This window comes from Lynx canadensis, chromosome B4, assembly GCF_007474595.2.
Source record: "Lynx canadensis isolate LIC74 chromosome B4, mLynCan4.pri.v2, whole genome shotgun sequence".
Lineage (NCBI taxonomy): Eukaryota > Metazoa > Chordata > Mammalia > Carnivora > Felidae > Lynx > Lynx canadensis.
Window position 1 is genome coordinate 111,175,847 of NC_044309.1, and position 23,184 is coordinate 111,199,030.

The window sequence follows — 23,184 nt, forward strand, 5'->3', positions numbered from 1 at the left end:
AAAACTCAAGCCAAATAATTTTGTCTTTCAGTTTTAAAATATAAGATTGAAAAACTGAATAAATACACAAAGTAAACTTAAGCTTGACTGAACAAAAGTGCTTTCAAGTTCAAGTCATTCTTCCTCTGTCTTTTTAAAATAGATTCTGATGTGCTAACTTAAAAAGAATAAGTGGTACAATGGGCCTAAAACCTTCCGGGCTTAAACAAAGCAGCCACTGTACTGTTCTATCTGTAATACTATATTTACCTGTATGTTTTGAAACCTCTTAGCATCTGCCTTAAACACTGAAGTTTTGGGAAGAAAGCTTTTTAGTTTTTAAAATGCACTGCAAAAGCCTTCCTGGCTGGTTGTCCAGATGAAAGTAACAGTCAGAGTCCTGGTAAATGCTCAAGAGCAGCAGAGTGTGATCCCGTGTTCCTAAAGTGAACAATGATCCTATCTGCCCACAGCCAAAGGAAAGGCACTTCAATATTCCTTCTCCCTTCATCTACCTTTCACAAGTCTTCAGAAGTTCAGACAAACTTGCTGCCAACCCTACTGAGTTTGGAACAGGGTAGGGTGGGGCTCTTGGGGTTCACAGCTTTCGGCTGAGAGCACTTCACCCACAGAAATCCTCTTTCCATCTCTCTCATGCCAGTTGAAAGGCTGTCACCATGGTGATGGTTCTGCTAAACCCCTATTTTAGCAGCAAAATATCAGGGGGACGAATTACACAAATAAACATTGGTACACATATATAATCTTGTATCTGAAACATGTAGGGCCAGACTATGCTTCACGATTCAAGTCTCCCATATTTTAGAAAGATGATGAGGCACATAATTCCCATCACAAATTCCCCCGGAGGGGGCAAGTGCCCCCCAAAAACTTTAATACCTATACAATGGCTATGAAGGTTCATAGGAAGAAATTGATTCAAAGATATGAAAAACCTACTATCAATCATTAAACATTTATGTAATACATATATTTCATGATAGCAATTTTATAGTAAATACTTAATCAGTACACTATCAGTATTATGGCTAGAGTAAAAGAAAATAATAATGAAATGCTGAGATTTTCTAGCACTTTAAATAATCAAATCTAAATCCAAGACTTGTGGGGGAGGAAAGTACATTTTTTCCAATTGAAAGAGGATTATAGCTATTATATATGAAATGATGATTCAGTGACTCTTTAACAGACATTTTCAGTTGAGTGGAAGATTCTCAAATCATATTTTTAACTTAGACACACACACACACACACACACACACACGCACACTCCCTCTCTCATCTGTTCAAAGCCTGTCTCTCAAGAGGATTGCTGAAAGGTTCAGATCAGATGACAGATACATATATACATTTTGCAGAGTATAAGGTAAATGCATGATGTTATAAGTGTTCGAGTCACCTTCTAGCCAGATTTCACTGCATCAAATAAATGTAGTTACAAACTACTCAGACTTATATATCAATTTAGAGACATACTTTTGACTCAAATCTTGAGGTACAGAGTTTAGTATCAATAGCAATTTAGTAACAAACAACTCAGCCAGTAAATTATATCTGAATACTTAAACAGGTAAGTTCCTACCATTGCAAATCCAACATCGGCTTTCTTTAGTGCTGGGCCATCATTTGTACCATCACCAGTTACAGCTACAACCTGGCGTTGTTCTGAGACAGTGCTGTCAATTATACCTGAAACAAAAGTAGTATTTTTGCTGTAAAAACATCCCCTTTAATTAATAAGATGATTCTGCAGAGTACCCTGACCAGCCAGTTTTACAGACCTGAAGTTAAAAAGAAACAAACACACATAGAGAAATGAAAACTGCTGAGACGCTGGGCAAGGACCAAGTCCAGAAACTAAGGTTACATTAGGAGCAATATTCTGTTTTACTGAAGATAAACACAATTAACCAAAGGTGTGAATAGGAAATATATTCATAGGGTGCCTGGTGGCTCAGTGGGTTAAGTGTCTAACTTCGGCTCAGGTCATGATCTCCTGGTTCGTGAGTTCAAGCCTCACAACAGGCTATGTGCTGACAGTTCAGAGCCTGGAGTCTGCTTTGGATTGTGTCTCCCTCTCTCTCTGTTCCTCCCTCAATCATGCTCTATTTCTCTCTCTCAAAAATAAACAAACATTAAAAGAAATAAAAAAATAAAAAGGAAATGTATTTAGACTTTATTGGAAAAGACAACATCCTAGAGTCAATAAATCTATTATTCAGTATCTAGTATTATTTTCAGAAGGAGAACACATTTCTGTTATTAAGAAATTGTGAAATAACTGTAAAACCTACTCACCTTTAACCAGTGTATGTTTGTCAGTAGGAGATGATCTTGCAAGTACTCGAAGCTTTGGCCAAATCTTGTCTATCCTCTCTTGCTCAATCTATAAATGTTTATGACAGTTAAAATGCACCCAAATCTAGTTTTATAATTCCCCAATTAGCAATCGGGCATATGTATCAGCAGTTCTCAAAAGTATGGTTAACAGACCAGAACCATCAGCAACTCCGGGGAACTTGTCAGAAATGCAAATTTTTGAACAAGGCACCAAGCCTATCATCTTATCAAATAACAACTCTGGGTTGGGGCCTAGCAGTCAAGGTTTTTAAAAAACTCTCCAGGTCACTGTGATGCATACTCAAGGTTGAGAACCGCTACTGTATATGATCAAAATTAGAAAATCTTCCTACTGTCTATGAAAATGAAAACTCCTTAGCACAGTATAAAAAGCTCAGAAGAGTTTGAGGTGCCCTAAAATATGCTCCATTATCAACCTTTTCAAATTCCTCCTCCCACATTCACTGTACACATACACTTCTGAAATTGGCCTAGACTGAAAAAAAGAAGTGCTCTTTTTTGTCCCTTTAGGACAAATCTCCAGATCATGAAATCCTAAAATTTTAGTGTTTTTGTGCTTCAGGTGCAGGCTGCATTTATTCATGGTGATACCTAACACATGGTGCATATTCAGTATGTTATTTGTTGAATGAAATTCCTAATGTATGAAAAATTTATCAACATAAAAAAAACCAAAAAACAAAAAACAATCCTTACCTCTCCTTTTTCATTTCGTATTCTTCTGTTGAAATCTTTACCTTCTAAGCATAGAAAATCTTCCCCAGGATGTAAAATACCACATTTGGTAGCAATAGCCCGAGCGGTATTAATATTATCACCAGTGACCATCCGCACAGTAATTCCAGCCCTCTGACACTTCCTTATTGCTTCTGGTACCTGGTTTACACAGAAAAAAAGAAAAATCATATTATGAAAGAAAATTAGTATTTCCGGGGGGGGGGAACCCACTGCATAATGCATTACTGCATCGTCCCACAGATAATGAAAATTTAAATTTCATCTCAATATATTCAGTATTTCTTCAATTGTTCCCAATAATCTCTTCTTTCCTCTTCTACTGCCACAGTCCTAGTTCAGGCTTCATTTTCAGTTGTGATTCTATTTTAGGTTTGCATTATTTATTTACCAAAGCCTTCTTAAAATGCTCCCCTTCCCCAACCATTATGCAGTTCTTTTCTGGTTGGCTTTCTACCTTTCTGGGTTTACTGCCCAGACCACACCACAGTAAAATGCTGAGGTATTCTTGAGAGTATAGTATGGGTGGCTCACTTCCCGCCCCCCGCTCCCCCCACTCCTTATCTTCTAAGGATGACTTTACCTACTCTTGTAACTTCAACTGTCATGTATGTGCTAATAACTTTCAAATTTACATTTTTCTCCCACCTCATTGTGAGTGCTGGGTTCATAATTCCATCAGAGAAGTGGACATTGGAATTTGGGTGTCCAAAAAAGGGGACGATGTTTCTTAAACCTATGTATCTAACAGAAACCTAAGGGCCATCATCATGACATCTTCCGTCTCCTTTATCCTATCCATCTTTAAAGGACAGGGAATCTTGTGGATTCTACCTCAAACCTTCCCTGCACCTTGTTCCCTCTACCTGGTATCCTTGTCTACGTTTGTTCCTCCTGTAAAACATCTGATAGACTTGACAGAATTATTCTTCTAATAGATTTTCTTAAAATTATGTGACGATTCCTCTACTATTATACAATAAACCACAAAGTTCTTAGTATAATAAAGTATCACACTTGAGCCTCAGAATAGTTTTCCAGTTTATCTACAATTCTCCTCTACTACAAAACTTGATGGATGAGTAATCTATATGTTGTTTCTGTGTCTCTGCTTCTGGCAATTCCTTTTGCCTACAAAATCCTTCCCTACTCTTCTCTAACAGGAAATCCATACTGATCCCTCTAGAGCAGAGGATGCAGATGCAAATGCAAATGCCTACAGAGCCATGTGGGTAACATAAATGAGGAAAACACTCTCACAGTTACAAACCCCAAACTAATGCCTCATGAGAGAGAGATTCTGCTCCAGCCTGTTTTCACTATGGTGGAGTAAGCATCTAATATTGATAGAACCTACAACTTCAAGAGAAAACAGAAACCTCGATTTGTGTATGCTCTCTCAATACATAACTCTTTAAACATACACACACATACACACACACACACGGTCCAAGGAAAATTTGACTGAAGGCTAAATTTGGTCTGCAGGCCGACAGTTCATGATTTCTTTTATAAATACAGTTTAAATGTAATGTCTCTGGAAGCAGCTTTCATGGCCTATCTACACAAAATTGTGTCTTTGTATAGTGCATACCTCTATCTACACAAAATTGTGTCTTTGTGTAGTGCATACCTCTATTTAAAAAAGAAATCAAAATTTGATTTTGAAAACATTGGTTTGCTGTATAAATGTAATATATATTTGGATATCTTATTGGAGATAAAAAAATAACTCAAGATTGTCTACCCAAGAACTCACTGATTGGGTACTATCCCAAGATCATTTGAAATAGGGAGACAATGAATAAGAGGAAGAAGCTGCTCTCAGGTTAAAAAGATGTGGCAAATAATATTTAACAAGGACAAACTAACATTTATTGATGGCCCACTAACCACACCAAATACTTCCACTCAAAGCTGACAAACTACCTCCACTTTTAGAGATAGGAAACTGAAGAGAAGCCAATTACCACGTTCAAGAACCTATGCAAATGCAATAAAGCTGGATTTATTCTAGATACCTAATTTATCAAAAGTCTCTGTATCAGAAATGCACAGTCCAGAATACCCACCAAGAGAAAGCTGTTGTATATCACGTTGTCTCACTTTAGTCTGAAAGTACCCATCTCATTTGGTGATACTAAAAAAGTGCCACTTACATGTTTAAAAAAAGATGAAACTCTCCCATCAACCTCAATGCCAAGAGCATGATAAAAGCCATATATTTTCCAAAGGACAAAAGTTGTAGACACCTGATTTAATACTACATTTAGGTAAGATTTAAAGCATAAATCCATGTATAAAACTTTGGTTTCCCTTTGACCAAAGGTTGGGAAACATTACCCACCTGTATATTTCATAAGCATTTGAAACCCTAAAACCCCAAATGGAATTTACCTTGATGTCTATATAGGCTGTTTCTGATTCTCTTATTCCACCGGTAGTACCATCACCCAGTTATGCAAGCAGACTGTCCTCTATAGGGCATCTAATTGTAGAGCTATACTTTCCCCAGGAGATCTCTGGGAACCCCTCATGTGGATATCCCAGCCTAGGCCACTTTCAGGCTACTAGGTCCAAATGCCCACATGACATACATTTGGATGTTTCAGACACCTCAACAATGTCAAAAACAGTATATCCCAACCCAACAGATTCATTCCTATTGGTTCTACCTCCATTTACTTTGAAATCATCCTTTTCTTTTCATCTGCCCTGCCACACTATGTGAAGTGCTAAGCATGACCATCTCTTGCCTGCGATCACTGCAATAATCTTCCGGCTTCCCTGCTTCACCTCCTCTGTTTCTTACACAGTACCCAAGATAGTCTCTTAACAACACAAATCATGTCACTTCCCAGCCTGAATTACTTCCCACTGACTTTCAGAATACAATTCAGAACCCTTATTGTCTTTATAAGACCAAAGATAATCCTACCTGCCCCTTCTTGTCCATACTTCTGGCCATACTGGCCTCCTTTCTATCTTTGAAATGGCTAAGACTTTCTCACCATCAGGCCTCTCTGTATTTTTGGTTCCGTTTGCCTGGAATATTCTTATCTTCAGACATTCTTAATGTGGTCTCTCTCAGTTACCTATTTCATAACCCTGTGCCTATCCCTTGTAGCTCTTTTCACACTTGTAATTGTCTTATCTGATATCACCCTCCCAACTACCCCCACATGCCAGTCAGAATATAAAGCCTTTGAGGGTGGGGACCAAGCCTTATTCCTCACAGTATGTATTTTCTCTTGGCATACTAAGTACCTGTTATTTTGTCTGTTTGGCCTCCTTACTTCTCTAGAATATAAACTTCATGACAATTTTGTTTACTGCAGTATTTCTAGTTCCTAAAGAAGTACTTGGTTCTACACATTGGGTGCTGCTGACAGTGAGGAGCCTGCTTGGGATTCTCTCTCTCCCCCTCGTTCTCTGCCCTTCCCCTGCTCATGTTTTCTCTCTCTCTCTCTCTCTCTCTCTCTCTCCCCCCCCTTCTCAAAATAAATAAAATTTAAAAAAAGAAACATTTTCAATATTAAAGAATATATATATATGGCATAGTGGTCTTTTAAGAACATGTGTTTTAGACAAAGTCAAAATTTGAACATATTAGTTCTATGGTCTAGAGCTAACCTCTACACGCCTTGACTTTTTTTCATCTGTCAAATTAGAGTAATAATTAATAGAGGTGAACATGAAATAATGCACGTAAAGCAGGTGGCATAGTATCTGGCACACAGTAAAAATTCAATAAAAAGATGCTATTGCTTTAGACAAAGTTGGGGCTCATGTTGTTTACGTGTTTGCTCATTCCCACCCAAGAGTGACTTCTTTGAGTCCGGGGAACAAATCTCAAAAATCTTTATGTCTATAGTACCCTAGCATAGTGACTGGCACACAGCAGTTGCTCAATAAACTTTAAAATAAAAAGAAGAGAAACAAAGTCTAGAGATGCATGCTGTCCAGTATGGTAACAAGATGTTTCCATTCAAATTAAATAAAGCTTAAAAATTCTGTTTTTCAGTTGTACTAGCCCTACTTCAAAAACTCGTAAGTCCCATGTGGTGAGTGGCTACTGTGTTGAACAATATCTAGAAAACTTCTATCATCACAAGAAAGTTCTATTGAGCAGTGGTGGTCTACAAACTATGAAAGCACATAATTTAATGCATCTATTATTCAACATAAATATGATTGGAAAAACCTACTGAGTTCAAGGTACTGTGTTAGGTTATGGTGCTATCAGTATGTAAGATCCTCAAGGGAAGCGGTCTAATTAAAAACTGTACATGGGGGTGGGGGGTGGCGCCTGGGTGGCTCAGTCGGTTAAGCATCCGACTCTTGATTTCAGCTCAGGTCATGATCTCGTGGTGTGTAAGGTCAAGCCCCTCATCAGGCACTGGGCTGTCAGCAGAGGGATCCTCTGCTTGGGATCCTCTCTCTCTCTTTCTCTCTCTGCCCATCCCTGCCATCTCTCTCTCTCTCTCTCTCTCTCACTCAAAATAAATAAACTTAAAAAGAAAAAAACTATACATAGGTAGCATATGCATCACAAGCACTGTATTTTCTTCACCTTTTGGACTGACACAGAAAAAAAAATTAAATCACAAACACCAAGAAGGTTACTAGAAAAGTGGCTGTAGTCAGTGCCTAGATGCCCTGGGGTTGAGAGATTCTGCACATGCAGAGCACGGAACGGTTCACCACCTCGGGTCTCACAGGGTCTTCAATCCCCACAACAGCAATGCACGTAAGGCCGGTGACAATATCATTTTCATTATCCCACTCGGGTTCTGGTTCTCCTGCTGGGAAATCTCTGAACGCAAGACATATGGTTCTCAAGCCTTCTGAAGCCATCGGTTCAATCACTGTTTTTACAATATCATCACGGTCCCTTGGTCTGAACACTTTTGCCTCACCATTAGCACTCAAGATTTTGAAACACCTAAAAGGAAATGTTGAATCCAAACATCAATAATTAACAAAAATAATGGTTAATGCCACTTAAGTGAATGGGAAGGGCTAGAAATCATGGGATCTGACAACTGGAATTTAGAGAAATTATGTATGCTGCATTTCTACAGACTTAAATTACATTCACTTTTCACCCTCCCCTTTACAAAAACAGTTCTAAACTTTTATGGTTCTCATTTGATAGTTCTCCACTTTATCAGTTACTCTAGATATTCTCTAAACCTTCTCTTTTGGAAACGCAAGGCTTTTACATTTTTGCAAAGAACCCCTAGTGGCAGAAGAGAATACACGATACACCTGTCCATTCTGGTACAGAATGAGGCATTAACTTTAACAAAAAAATTCACAAATATTCTTCTTTTAAAGTAAAAAGCCAAGTTCAATCAACCCCTTACCTGAGATGTTGTTTCATCACCTATATTGTTTTAACCATGAAAGAAAAAAAATAACTTGTTGTTAAAATAAGCATTCTATTGGAAGGAGAGAGATAATGCCAAAATAGTTTCAATTTCAGTGACACTAACTACAAACTTTTAATTATGTAGTAAATAAAGGTCACACTATGTACTTCCCTATTTAAAGTTTATTTTTCATGACTCCTTTCTCTGCTCCTCTCCCTTGGTGATGCGACCTCCTCCTGTTCTAGGCAGGTGACTGTCAAATCCACATCTTCTGTTTTGATGGTTTTCCAAAGCTCTCCATCACTGCTCGGGAACTCCATTCAGATGCTGTACCAACACCTAAATCTACTGCATGCAAGTCTAAACGCTGCCTTTTCAATATTAACATCAACGTCAGCCCAGTAATTTCAATGTAAATCTTAAATCTCACCTGAACACTTCCTTTTTCCTCGCCACTTATATATGATCAGCTCCTGAGTCTCCTCTGTTTGCCCTTGTAACAGTCTCCTGAATGGTACCTCCTGAATGGTGCCTCTTCTTTCTGTTCCCCCTGCTACTGCCTTCTTCAGGCTCTTACTTTGAGCTACAGCTATTGTAATAGCTTTTTAATTAATATGTCTCCAGTCCATCCTTTCTTTCCCCCCCAACCCACCTTACTCCCTGATGATGGAAAACACTCCAGTTACATCATCTGGCCCACTTCCTTTTTACTGCTCAGCCTAAGGTGTAAGAGCCCCATGACAAAATGTAAATATCACTGTAGGACTAGTTACTGTATACTTATTATCTATCAGACTCCTAGCTAGATGGTTCACATGCATCATTTTATTTCACCGTTGCAGAGTTGGTGGTCAAAAAGCCTGATCGGTTTTGATTCAAAAACCTCCCTGTACCACCTATCTGGTATTCAGCAAGCCATGGATGAGACAGATTTCTAAACTTTCATACTGAAATCAGATAACCAAGTGTACAGTTAAGGGAAGAAAGCTCTACGTGGCGTGTGTGTCACAAAACCCATTATTACCCAGCTGAACTGTGCACCTAGATACCTCCCCAATATGGCCAGCATATTCCCACCTCCTTCCCTTTGATGCGGCTTCCTTTCCCTTCGTGCTCTTACTTTATGCCAAAACCTTTCTAAAGTGCCACATGTTTGGAATACAAGACTCTTAAAGTTAATCTTACTTCTGAGATTTCTTAAAAAAATAACGAAGTGTCACATCCTTCTTAAGAGTATGAACTCATCCTAAAACTGTACCTATCTGTCATATGCTGCCTTTTCAGTGATTTATTTACAGACCTGTCTCTTAAACGTGTTAGAGTACAATCTGTCAAGTATTCATTAAGGTTAATGCTGGATTATAATCTACACATAAGCAAATTAAAAGTAAAAATTTTTTAAATGTTATAATTTCAAATGAGCTTTAATTTTCCAAAGCTGCTTTTAAATTGGTTTTAAATTCTCTACTTCTCTCTGGAATAAAGGAAACCAAAATAATTTCAACACCTGTAATAACATATAAACACCAGAGAAATTATACATAAATGTGTAATGTCAAAACTGAAACTACTGCTCTGTAAAAGGACAATAAAAAAGAAAGATAATGACTCAAAATGACAGGAGATATTTAAATATGACAATGCAGCAGCATAAATACGAAACCTGATTGGAGAATTCTCAAGATCTACTAGTTTTAATGCTTTGCTGTTCTAAAAACTAATCTATAATTCATCCATCACATTTTTCGAGTTCACTATCTACAATGCTGCGTTGAAGATGTAAACTTGAGTTTTTCTTCCCAGGAGGCTTTTATTTTTCATGATCCTCTATAACCACGGAATCAACATGTCTAAAAACAAAGAGCAAGGTTTACTTTATAAAGTCCACCAGATTGAAAGTAATGGGCAGAGTTTCCCTATAGAAAAATACTATGAAATAAAAGAAGCTGAAGTATGAAAATGGCAGAACACCATGGGCAAGTATCTAGATACCGTTAAAATATACTGGAAAGCTCTGAGGTCCTATCAAATGCCTGATGTTCACAAAAAAATGAAATAGCAACAATAGCAACATAGTAGGTATTCCATAAAGCAACTATAGTGAGCAATTTATTCATCTAAGCATTTTACTCTTACTTTTTCAGAATTATCTCAGATGCACCCTTGCTGAATATTCGATAACTTCCATCTGAATTTTTCAGGACAGTACTCATGGACTTCCTAACAGAATTGAAGGTGTAGACTTTGTACAGTGCTTCTTCTGGGATTTCATTTCTAACATCCTGATAATCTCGTTTTAAATCCAAAAGAAGTCCCAACAAGGCACATTCAGTTTTATTACCAACATGACGAGGTAATCCACCCTCTTTCTCTGGTGGCTATAAGAGAAAAAGGTTTAGAAGCTAGTATCATCTTGTTTCTCTATGACAGTTTAATTTATAATGTAAAATAGAATGCGACATTCTAAAACAAAATTATATAGGAAACTTCTAATAGCAGCATTTCAAAGAGGGACACAAAAAGGTACAGTAGAAAGGATCTCTGGGGCAAGAATGACATGAATTCCAATCTCAGCCCTGCCAGTTACTAGCTATGTGAATTTTTGGCAAGTTACCCCACTGCTGTGGTCCTTGGCTTCAGCATCTGGAAAACAGGTGCACTTATGACCCAAGAATTAAGTGAGATAAGGCATGTAAAGCTTACAGTTGGTTCTTGACACATAGTGGGATTTCATAAATTTTAATTCCTTTCCTTTTCTCTTCCTGTTTTCACTGAACATTTACATTAACTCAAAATCCGTCTACTTTACAAGTTTTTTAACTTAGAATAAAAGTAATGCATTAAAATAGAGCACTGTTGCCTTAAACATACATAAAAGCTTTACTTCTTCATAGTATCTTCCCAAATACCACCTTATATAATTGCCACTGCACTAGTAAGGGCAGATGTGATAGTCTTTACTTAACAATTGAAGAAAGTGAAGCTCGGACTTTTAGCTAGTAAAAGGCAAAGCTAGATCTAGAACCAAGATCCCATAACTTTTCAGTCCAATAATCTAATTCATGCATATCTTCACTAGACAACTTGCAATATCAATTTTGTTCATGGTCTTCCTCCATAAATCAATAGAACACATACCAACTCAAGCAATTTCATACTTCATGTTGTAAATAAGACTTTTAACTTGCAAAGTTAAAAATATTTTATTTTAAGGCAGCACAAAGTCTAGAATTACTTTACTGAGTTAGTTTCAAAAGGTCTAAGGATGACCTCAGGGGTAGGATCTACTGAGAAAGCAAAGAGAGCATATGGCAAGCATATATAAAAACATACTCAGTTGAAATCTGGCTTCAAAATTTTCTCTAGCAAATTCTACAGTAAGATAATCTGGACTTTCACAAAATAGGCTTAGTAAGAATTTAAAATTAATAACTTGCTCTGGTTATAAGTCTTGACAGTTTCTAAACATGGGACATTCAAAACATAGGAGGAAAATACAAGTAAATAGAAGATATAAATCCATCAGCAGATCTTACTCATAATACAAATTGTATCAAAGAAACTTATATTAACTGAACACATGACTTTTAAAAACATAACATAATTCAGTTCTTCAATTTATATATAATAAGGGTAGGTCTGAAGAGCTACATATAGTCTAATCATTACACATTTAAAAATTAATTTTCATATATAAATTAATTATTAAAGAAACCTTACCAATATTTTTGATGTATAAGCACAATTCACAGAAATCCCTGTTACAAGATAGGACAAAATATTTGGTGGAATAGCTTCTGGTTCAGGAATCTTTTTATAATGTTTTTCATTTATGTAAGCTTGAACAACTGTCATCCTGTTCATTGTCAATGTCCCTGTTTTATCTGAACAAATAGCTGTAGCGTTTCCCATGGTTTCACAAGCATCCAGATGCCTTACTAAGTTATTGTCTTTCATCATTTTCTATGGTGACAAAAAAGAACAAAAACAAAAACCTAGTTAAGCTACATACAAAACTAATCACCTCATTACACAAAATTGTAAAATGCTTTAAAATAAGAACAAAAACTCCCAGCTACATACAAATACACAGTATAAAGCACCAACTGGAAGAATTTTAGTATATTTGACCTATTCAAATAAAGCTAAAGAGCATACCAGTTTTCTGTGGTTTCAATCTTTTTTTTTTTTTTTTACCACTATATAACATAATCTGGTAAATGAATACAGATACCTGTACTCATATGCAAATCATGTTGACTATATGCCCCCAACAGCCTCTGTAAGTGTCTTCACATTATAAGAGCATTGACAATTTGTATTCCCAAGTACAAAGGTACTTACAACCTTGTAAAAAATATATTACATTTAAGGATTAAGTCTCCTTACAAAGTGGAAAACAAATCACCAAGGAAAAAGTAGCTTTATCAGTTAAAATACAGAGCCTGTGGGCATGCAGTTGTCTCATTTTTTTTTTTTCCCTTCTTTTGACTCTGATAGATTGACATAACAGATCAAAACCAGAGTGGGTCTTTTTTATCCTTTCCATATACTAGACACCTGGTATTCTCATCTTAGGATAATTTCCTCCTCTAATTTACACGAACAAAAACACACACTTTCTAAACAACCAAGAGTTTTCACAGTAGCCCCAAAAGGCATTCGAATTAAAATGCTTGATATTTCATTCTCAAAAATGAAGAATGGGTTAAAAACCACACAGAGCTGTTTTACCAAGTATGTTCTGTGACTGCTAACATGCTAGATACTGCAAGAACTGGTTCCTGGAAGAAATAAAAATGGGGAAGAAAAAGGTGTACCCTCTGAAATTACTTACGATTTGCATTAATACTGATGCAAATATTAATACTAAAAAAACTAAGTTCTACAGTGAAAAAAAGTTGTTTCACTTTGCAAAGTACTAACAAAGCATCCATAAATACGACACAGCTCCGTGAAAAAGAGCAGTAATTGGTAACATTTGGGCTAAACCGTTAATAAAAGCCTAAAGAACAGTAGTTACAATGCTCTTACTCATTTTCTATTAAAGAAATGCTGGAATACTGAAGATCAGAGCGCTAAAGCTGAAACTGTTTCTTCTGTTGCTCATCACCATCACTACTGCTTAAGGAGAAGAGCTAATTAACATCAGAAAATTGACAACAGAAGCATTCTTCCATTAAGTATAATTTTACCTGCAAAGTCATTTTGAAAGATCAAAATTATCCAAACTAAACCTTTCTAAAAATCCAATCCACCATTTCCATTTAAGATATAAAACTAATAAAAATAAATTAATAGTTGTCAACCAGATGATGACTTTAGTTAACAGTAGTTGGCAAAGGTGTCAAAGCTCAGGTTTAGAATTCTACCTGGAAAACAAGAATCGAGCTTCCAGAGGTGACACCAGGAGACACCTGAATAAAGTAAGAGCAGATGATCCACGGGAAGAACGACTGGGCCCTGAAGTATGTGACAAACTACAGGGGGGCTGGTGACGCTGGACCAGAGGGACAGAGGTACAAGATGAGCACCGAGGGGTCAGCAGGGCCACACCGCCTGGGGCCTGCAGGCTACGGTGAGCTTGGATTTTTCTAAGTGTGACGAGAAGCCACTGGAGTTTTACGCAAGGAAATAACATGGGTGGATTATATTTTAAAAGGAGTCTGCCTACTGTGTGGAAGCTTGGCTGTGTTGTGATGAGGGCAGAAGAGTGGAAACAAGGAGGCCTCAGAAGCTTGGACTTGGAGAGAAGCCTCTTGGCTCTTGTCCCACAGGTGAATGACAAACCCTTTAATTTTACAGATGGGAAAAAGGAGGCAATGTGACTTGCAACATAACTATCATACAGTGAAAATTAAACTAGAACTTTGCCTAGCAGGGTTGCACTGGGTGTCGTGTCCAGGCTGCCCTGGGAGGAAATACAGAAGTCTTGATGAACAGAGACCTTCACCTTGGGGAGTGGGGGGTGGGAAAGGAAGGGGGGGGGAGGGGCGCGAGGGGAGGAGGAAACCTGTGACAACATTTCTAAAGGAAACTAAATTTATGGAAAGCTCCTACTTTCAGAACCAGGAAAAAGAGTAACCAGATGTGAATTTTCTCCACCAACTAAGGCTTTAAACTTAGTAAGTGTACTTAGCTCTTTTCTGCTTACCTTGACAGAATAAGCCAGGGAGATGGTGACTGCAAGTGGAAGGCCTTCTGGCACAGCGACCACTAAAACTGTAACTCCAATAATGAAGAACTTCACAAAATATTGTATATAAATTGGCGTGCACTCGGCAAGCCATGGTCTCTTCTGAACCCAGAACGTATCAATTACAAAATATAACACTAGAATGATAACTGTGATGGCAGACATCAACAAACCTTTCAGTATAAAAAAAAAAAAAAAAAAAAAGAAAAGAAAAGAAAAGAAAAGTTGTGATTATTTCAGTAGTCCAGACACTACCCATTGCCAATTCCAGACACTACCCATTGCCAATTACATATTAGCCACTGGAAGAACTACCATGGGTTAGATAATACTTACTTTAAGTTCTTTGATAAACTATTACCTTTTCGTTTTGTTTTTTCTTATACCTAACTCATCATTCAGCATTGTCAGATTTAATTTCTGCTTCCAAGTCTAGCCCTGTCCCCGGGAGAACTGGTAGAAAAGCATTTATGATTCTTTCCTAGACTTAATTGTATCTTCAGCCTTCTACTAAAGCTAAGACAAAATAACAGGCAATGACAAGGAAACACCAAAAGCTTAGAATAAGCGGGCAGTTTACATGTTGCCAACTGCTTAATGCTGAAAGAGAAGCTGGTAAAAGTCTGATCAATGGGGAGACTTGGAATTAAACATTCAACCCTATTTTTTATTAAAAAAATACATTCTCTGAATTATTTTTTTCATCTATCCTTAGTGCTTCATTAAGTTAAAAAACCAAGAGTTAATCATGTTTTACAAACCATTTCCCTATTTTGTGGACTATGTAGCCTTTTACAAATGAATATTAAAAGATAAGACAAATCCACATATCTGCATCTGATAATCCAGCCCAGTGTCTGCTACCTATATCACCAGCATCTAAAATCCACCCTTTTCCCCAGCATGGAGTCAGTATTACCATACGGCTATATGTTACAGAAAGCAAATATTTGCTATTGGAAAACAAACTTACTGAGAACAGAAGCAAAAACCTCACTTTTTCCGACATACTCCTAAGAAGCAGAATTATAGAATTTAAGTGATTTTAATATATGCTGATTTATCCACATGTGATCTTTCATACAGATGATACTGTTGGAGGGCATGCTCTGTTTTTAGCTAAAAGCTCTGCTTCCGCTTTTTCTCCCCCTAAAGAGTGTAACAGGTGTTTTCTAGGGGCGCCTGGGTGGCTCAGTCGGTTAAGCGCCCGACTTCAGCTCAGGTCATGATCTCACAGCTTGTGGCTTCGAGCCCCACATCAGGCTCTGTGCTGACAGCTCACAGCCTGGAGCCTGCTTTGGATTCCGTGTCTCCCTCTCTCTCTGTACCTTCCCCTGCTCACACTCTGTCTCTCTGTCTCTCTCTTCCTCTCAAAAATAAACATTAAAAAAATTAAAAAAATAAAATCGTAACAGGTGTTTTCTAGTGAAGATAGTAATTTAGTAAATTTCAGCTTCAGCAGGATGGTGCTCCAACTATCCATTCAATTTAACTAAGCTGTAAGTTTTAGAAAAATCTATACCTAACTTTTTTTCATAGTCAGTAAAAAGATGAGAAAATGGGTGGTGAAATTTCTTTTTATTAAAATGTAGCTGGGTACCTGTACTGAGTATCTTAACAGCCCTCTCTCTATTGCTTCCAGAAATCCTGAGAAATTCAGAGATGAGAGCATGGGCTTCTGAATAAACTGGGCAGACTCGGGTACTAATCCTAACCCGACCACATATTAGCTGGTTGACAGAGGACACCTCCTTCCACGTGAGATGGGGTAAGAGCCCCCCAAGCTGCCATGATATTGTGAGGATCTGCAAGAACTCAAAAGACCTGGTATATTGCGGATAAAAGTGAAAATACTTTTTAGCTCCCCTTCCACTCACAAAAGCAATGATTTGTAGCCTTAAGTGGGTCAAAAGACGATTTTCAAGCATAAAGCCAGTATATTTTAAAAGCAAAACACCATATTTTCTTGTTTATCATACCTGCTTTGCCAATCTGAACAGCCAGCTTTGTAAGCTTCCCTTGTAAGACAGATTTTTCCTTTTTTGGCAAATTTGCTTTCTTTTTGTCTTTTTCATCACCATCTCCACCTTCTTCACTCTTCAAAGGCTGCATTTCCATGGCTGCACCATCCTGGGCTTTTGCTACATTTAAGAGCAAATATAACCTCACTACATTTTAAAGGCACCCATAACTACTAATATTTTGAAACAATTTTGAAACAAATCAGTTTCATATAGGAACTAGAAAAGATTTAAACATTCAGCTTTGTGTATGCAGGGTTGTATGTCTTACTTTCTCTGGCATACAGACAAATGTACGCCAGAGAAAATAAGACAATAGTGACACTAGGTTGCGAATCTTCATACCAGACTTGAGAATGTTGTGCCGGTAACAGGGATGAGGCATAAGAAGAAACATAGTCCTTAAACCGAGAACTAAACACCAAACCATTTCTCTTCCCCTGTGTTGTGTTTGATAAGACTTATCCCAAACACTATAAAACCCACCCACGTGTGACCATAATGGAGAATGTTATGTATAACCACAGAGAGAAACGTACGTGTGTTTACAAATCTAAATAAATGCAAAAAACCATTTAAGTTGTATACTTTGTTTCTTACAGTTTTCCTGGCAATAATATAGTAACCAATGCTAAAATACTTGACGTGCTTAAGCTGAGAGTTACCTCACATCTGGATTTTTCTAAGTTTACTACCACAAATCACAGTTAAAATCTTATTACCATTGTAAAGGCAGCATGACTAAGGCACTGGCAGGAAGAGGCGTTAATAACCCAAGTTAACATAAACTGATTGCCCTTGCTACCCGTCTCCTACTTTTGGATAAATACAGTCCACGGTAGATACATTTTTGGATACAATGAAAACAAGCTAACTGTACTTTTAATCCTTGCGAACTCACCTTTGTTGCGATTCTCAATAGCTCCATCTTGTTTCTTATCTGTAGGAACAAAATGGGAATTAAAGCTTTCCAAAAGAAATAAAGGCAGCCATGCTAAATTATGCGAAGGCAGTTCACATCTGTGTAACGGAACTGTTACACCACGGTGTGTGCTGGTACAGATTAGAAAGCATTTGGCCTGTAATGACCCGCTGGGTCAATCACTCCCCAGGCTCAACCGGAAGTACCCCAATACATTTTGGGGCACCTATTCTTGTTTGGATTCTCTGTAAGACTTTACTCCTTTATATGCTCTAATGAACCCAGAAATAGTACAAGAGGTTTCAAACTAAACACACATATAATTCTCAGAAAGTAGAAAACAGCAGGGGTAGAGGGGGAGGGAGCAATGCCATCAAGACAACAGGCACACGAGAGAGCTGTGAGGAAGAGGACAGCAAACACCAGGTATACAAGACAGAGGAGATGCAAGTAAGTAAACCCGGAATGTGCATGTAAAGAATAGGCCAGTGAGGCCACCAGTGACGGGGATTCCCCAAGTTAGCTTAAATTTGGACAGAACAGAAAGATGATGATGTCTGCAGCAAGAAAATCATCAAGAAAGGAATGAGTCTACTGTTCGGAGCAGGCAGTGGAATACTGAAAATGGCAAAGAGGAGGCAGAGCCATTCGGCTAATTTTTCTTCCAACTTTTCTATCTAGAAGAGTGATCTTGAAACTGGGAAACGTGGAACAAACAGAAAGGAACAGATGCTCAAGATAGATGAGGAGACAGTAAGAGAATATCTAGCTACTTTCAACGAGCTCTGAATCTGGAGAGATACCAGACGGCTACATTCCAGACTAGGAAGGAAACACAGACAGATTACCCTGAACCGCTTTTGAGTAACGGCCAAAGCCGTCAAGGGAATGGAAGAAGGGCTGAAGTCCACAGATAGAAAAATGTCCTGTTCTGTGAAGAAAACAAATGAGTAACACAAATGAAGAAAACAAAAGAATAAAAAATGATACACAATGAGTTAGATGTTCATTCCTGGGAATATTTTTGATTGGATTAACAAAAAAACAGAGGTAAAAGATCTCAGAAAAAATAGCATTTATTGGAAAAGACACTGTGGGGTGAATTAAACAAAGTCATGATACAAACTTCCCTTCCTTTTCAAACAGGGTCCACTGACCTCAGACTCTATAAATTAGGATGCAGCACAGTGTATGGTTAAGAGCACAGACTCTTGAGCCAAATAAGCAGGTCTGATCTGCCACTTACTAGATCTTTGACCTGGAGTAAGTACTTAACCTCTTTAAGCCTCAGGTTACTCATCAATAAAAAGAATAATATCTTTCTGTCATATGGCTGGGAGTATTAAGGAGATAATGCACATAGCATTCAGTAAATGGCAACATTTAAGCTGCCTTCCACTCTACCTTAAACCTAGGGAGGTACAGCGAGGGCTGCCATGAGGACTGGGGACAGGAGAACTTACGAGGAGGGTCTCGTTACGTTCATTTGCAGTCACCACTTTTCAGATACACTTTTGTTTGAACGAAAAATTTCAAAACTGAAGACAAAACCCAAAGAACAAAACATCCAAATATCAAAAACATGGTTTTAGTTACAGCAAGCCAAGGTTTTAGCAAGGTTTTTATTTTAGAAGAACTCAAAGCGCTTGTGTGAAAGAGAGAAATATGGGCTTACTATCCTAGGTAAAATTAAACAAATCCAAGTGGTTAAGCCACAGTAAACTGCTGTCAACCTGAAGAGAAAAACCTGTAGAGGAGCAATCTGGAGTGGGAGAAAAGGGTAGTACAGCAGATACTTAGAAGCAGGCTGGGGAGGGCTTTTTCAAAAAAGTGACATGCCCCCCCAGCTAAGTAATTCTGAGCTGTCTCCTTACATATGACGGAGTTATTACTTGTGAGATCCTTGTGCATAAACTATGGTTATCAATTTTTGCTGAGGATAGATCACTTGTAGGGATAGCCAGCAGATACAATGGGTCAAGATCAAATTTCTAAAAACTTCCTATCTAACACTTTGGACTAAATGTAACAAAATAGACATAACAGGTGTCAAAGTAAAGTCTTCACCTTATATCCAAAAACCAGCTACTTAAGTATGGACTGGGAAATGTGAAGAGTAGAAAACCTGAAATAGATTAAAAGCTCACTGAGGCCAAAAGCTATCAATGAATTTGCAGAAAATATAACCAAATAGGAAGTTAGAGTTTAATTCATTTTGCTGGTCAGATAATAGAAAGATGCTAAAACTAAAGAATAAACAGAACAAAGCCAATGAAAGTGTTCAAGGAGATGGTGAATTTGTCTGGCTATGGTAAAGGGGACTGACATAGTCACTAAAGGCCCCTGATCGACTGTAAAGTCAACAAGAAAAACTGAGAAATGGAGAGGACTCCACTCCACTCGAAAGCACTACAGTGTGTAATTAACTTTTTGTACAACTTTTCATATCAGAACTTCTTAAGAGAAGTGAAATTTTTGTACCAGTCCTTATAACCAGTTCCCTTATTTCCAAATACCGATTCTCAAAGAAAATTGCTTATCTTACTTTTCTTTTCCTTTTTCTTTTCATCTTTCTTCTCTTCCTCTTCACCTCCAGCTCCAAGTAAGGTAAAGATAATTCCAGTCTGAGAATTAACACCTACAGCAGTAACTACCATTCTTCCAGAGCCTTCCATTACATGAGTACCTATGACAGAAAATTCGTTATGGATTTTTTCCTCCCACTTTCATAGTTCAAATTTTAGTCATACTGTCTTTAATATCTAGTATGTAACAAGATAAATTCAATAAGATATTAAATAAAGCCTAAATTCTTATGTTTAAGGTTTAAACTCTGTAATCCATGTTATATGAATTCAAAGCTCACTCCACCACTCATTTATCGCCATGTGATATTGGGCAAATTATAATACCTCAATTCCTCACCCATAAAAAGAGGATAATAGTACCTGCAGTTGATAAAAACAATGAGAGTCAAATAAGCCTACAAATAAATGTAAAGTGCTTTGCACACTGCCTGGAATTCATGGGGGTTCAAGGAATGCACATTATTTTTAGTTATAAAATTATTACAGTGATCATTATTGACATTTCTCTGAGAAAAACAAATGTCCCATTTACCACACCCAACCCCAAACCTGTACCTAAAGCCAGCTTTCATCCCAGCCAGTCTACATTACTGCAACAGCCTCCCAGCTAGTCTCTGTCTTTCCAGTTCATCCTGAAATCAGTTTTAATCTTCCTAAAATGTGAATGTTATCATAATTGTCTCATGGCTCAAAAACCTTTGATTCTGCACTGCCTACTGGATTAAGTCCAAGGTCTTCACCTTGAGACCAACCAACCTTTCAAACTTTCATCCACTACTCTAACATAAAATTCCATTATAGAAAGCCTGAGAACAAAGATGGGAACACTGACTGTATTCTGACAATCCCTTACAACAATCTTGCAAGATGTTAGGCATTATTATTCCTATTTTCCCAAAGTTACACAACTATTAAGTGGCAAGACAAAGATTCAATCCAGTCGTGTCTGGAGACAAAGGGCATATTCTCCAACCCTCTCCAAAGGGTACTGTTCTCCAACTTGTACATCCACATCCCTGCATCTTTCCTTACTAATTAAAAGACTTCTCATCTCTCTACTGCAGTATTTTTGTGAATTTTAAGTAGCTTTCAAAACCAACTCTTTTTTCTGAACTCTCAACAGTCTTCTTTATACTTATCACATATTTCCTTGATCTCCTAGTTTACAACCATGTGGAGTACAGGTTCCATAGCCCCTATCACCGTCTAATAGGCCAAGTCAATACACTGAGGTTATTTGTTAAATAAAGTCATAAAGCATATGTACTTATTCCAGAAGTTATAAACTTATATTTGTCTATTAATTACTGGGGAACTTCTCCAATGTGAATTTTTTAGGCCTTTGGTTTTCTTGCTTTTTAAAAAAAAATCTCTATTCTGAATATTTCACTAATTATTAGCTTCTCTGCCAATGAAAAGGCAAGGGAAACAAGAAATGAAGTTCAAGATAGTGAAATAGTATTTAATGAGGAACTTCTACATGTAAAAGACAATTTCTTTCTTCTGACAATTCAGGCTTTTGGCAGATTTCAATTTTTTATGTTCTGTTCCTCCTTACCACAGGTAATCAGATGATGGCAGTTAATGTGCTCAGGCAAAGTAAACAGTTTTTGTTCTGGTCATATCCCCATGGCTAACTGAATAACTGCCTTTAAAAATCTAAATTTAAAAAGCCAAGAACAGCAGTGAGAGATGGCATCATGAGAATAAATTTAAAAATAAATGCATTTTATGTTTTTTATTACATTTTTGGAATAGGGAAATAAATGCAGAAAAACTTTCCCACCCACATTACGATAAGGGACTCTGCAAAGTTATTTCAGTCTTTTCTTAACCATGGAAAATTTACAGAGTTTTTGTGGTACACTTGGTGTGTTAGGGACCTGAGTCGACATAAAGCTTACTAGCAATCTCTGTTAAAATAGAAAAGGACCAACGTTCAGTTAAAGAACATCAACCTGAAGAGCTAATAAGCACTTTGTAAATGAGCTGGATGTACATAAAAGTCCATGCAGTATATATGGCAAAATGGCAAGAATACCATCTCAGGTTGCCAAATATCATGGTCCAGACAGTCTACGGTGGTTAAGGTATGATTTGATTGCTTCCCTTCCTTGGAAAAACTACAGATTTTTATTTGGTTAATAATTATAGTTTCTTAGAGGTATAGCAAGGAATAAGTAAAATGAGTATATGTTATACTTAAATACACCATACTTACATATCCAAGAATATTTCCGTCTATTTGAAATGAATTACAACTACACCCATGTAAAGAAAAGGCTAAACAGAATGTTCTTGGTAGAGCAGGATTTTGAAGGTGTACGTACAAAATCCCAAGATATTTCTGAAGAAGTTAAGTCTGTTGTAATTGGGAACGCTACCCTTTTATAATGGTGTTTATAAATGCATACATATGTAATTACTCTGATTTTTAGTGGTAGGATGTTTTGCAATAAGCTTTTTAGGCACATGTTTGCCAATCTTCAAAAGGTAATAGTTAAATTTAAATATACACCTGGAAGTTGTGATTCTCACTTAGCTGATTCTTGTCACAGTGACTCTGGTTTCAGTGAAGCCATGTTCAATCAATCAAAATATAAAATTCACAAAGAACTGAGAAATTATAGCTGCCAAGTTATTACAGTTAAATCAGCAGAAATCTCCTTACACTGTATAAAATGTTAGCCCTCCACTAACATCTGTAAATGATAATAGAAGACAAATAGGCAACCTTCTGCTTGTTCCAAATTCTGGTATAATTCGATCTAATAAACACATGTAAACAACTGTCCTACAGGCAATTTTGTAAATTCTATAAAGAATACTAGAAAATTAAGAATAAAAACCTGGAAATCCAACGTAAAAGAACTGGCATACTTTTGGAGGCAAGCTGTGGTACTCTTGCTTCCTCTCACGTGACATTTTAGAAGGCCGCCTGTGAATCTTCCCATCATCCCTTCCGTTTCATTTCTCATTAACCTCA

General features: G+C 37.3%; 1 protein-coding gene across 5 annotated transcripts in view; it reads right to left on the bottom strand.

The window, feature by feature from the left end:
* ATP2B1 (ATPase plasma membrane Ca2+ transporting 1) overlaps positions 1-23,184 on the bottom strand; it is a 129,953-nt gene that overhangs the window by 22,286 nt on the left and 84,483 nt on the right. For all 5 annotated transcript variants that reach the window (XM_030323358.2, XM_030323360.2, XM_030323359.2 and 2 more), the window contains exons 6-15: positions 20,156-20,296; positions 17,590-17,628; positions 16,647-16,808; positions 14,626-14,840; positions 12,192-12,434; positions 10,608-10,849; positions 7,804-8,041; positions 3,058-3,237; positions 2,299-2,386; positions 1,583-1,689 (exon numbers count right to left, since the gene is read on the bottom strand). In XM_030323358.2, coding sequence (XP_030179218.1) covers positions 1,583-1,689; positions 2,299-2,386; positions 3,058-3,237; positions 7,804-8,041; positions 10,608-10,849; positions 12,192-12,434; positions 14,626-14,840; positions 16,647-16,808; positions 17,590-17,628; positions 20,156-20,296 — 1,655 coding nt within the window. The remainder of the gene's footprint in view (positions 1-1,582; positions 1,690-2,298; positions 2,387-3,057; positions 3,238-7,803; positions 8,042-10,607; positions 10,850-12,191; positions 12,435-14,625; positions 14,841-16,646; positions 16,809-17,589; positions 17,629-20,155; positions 20,297-23,184) is intronic.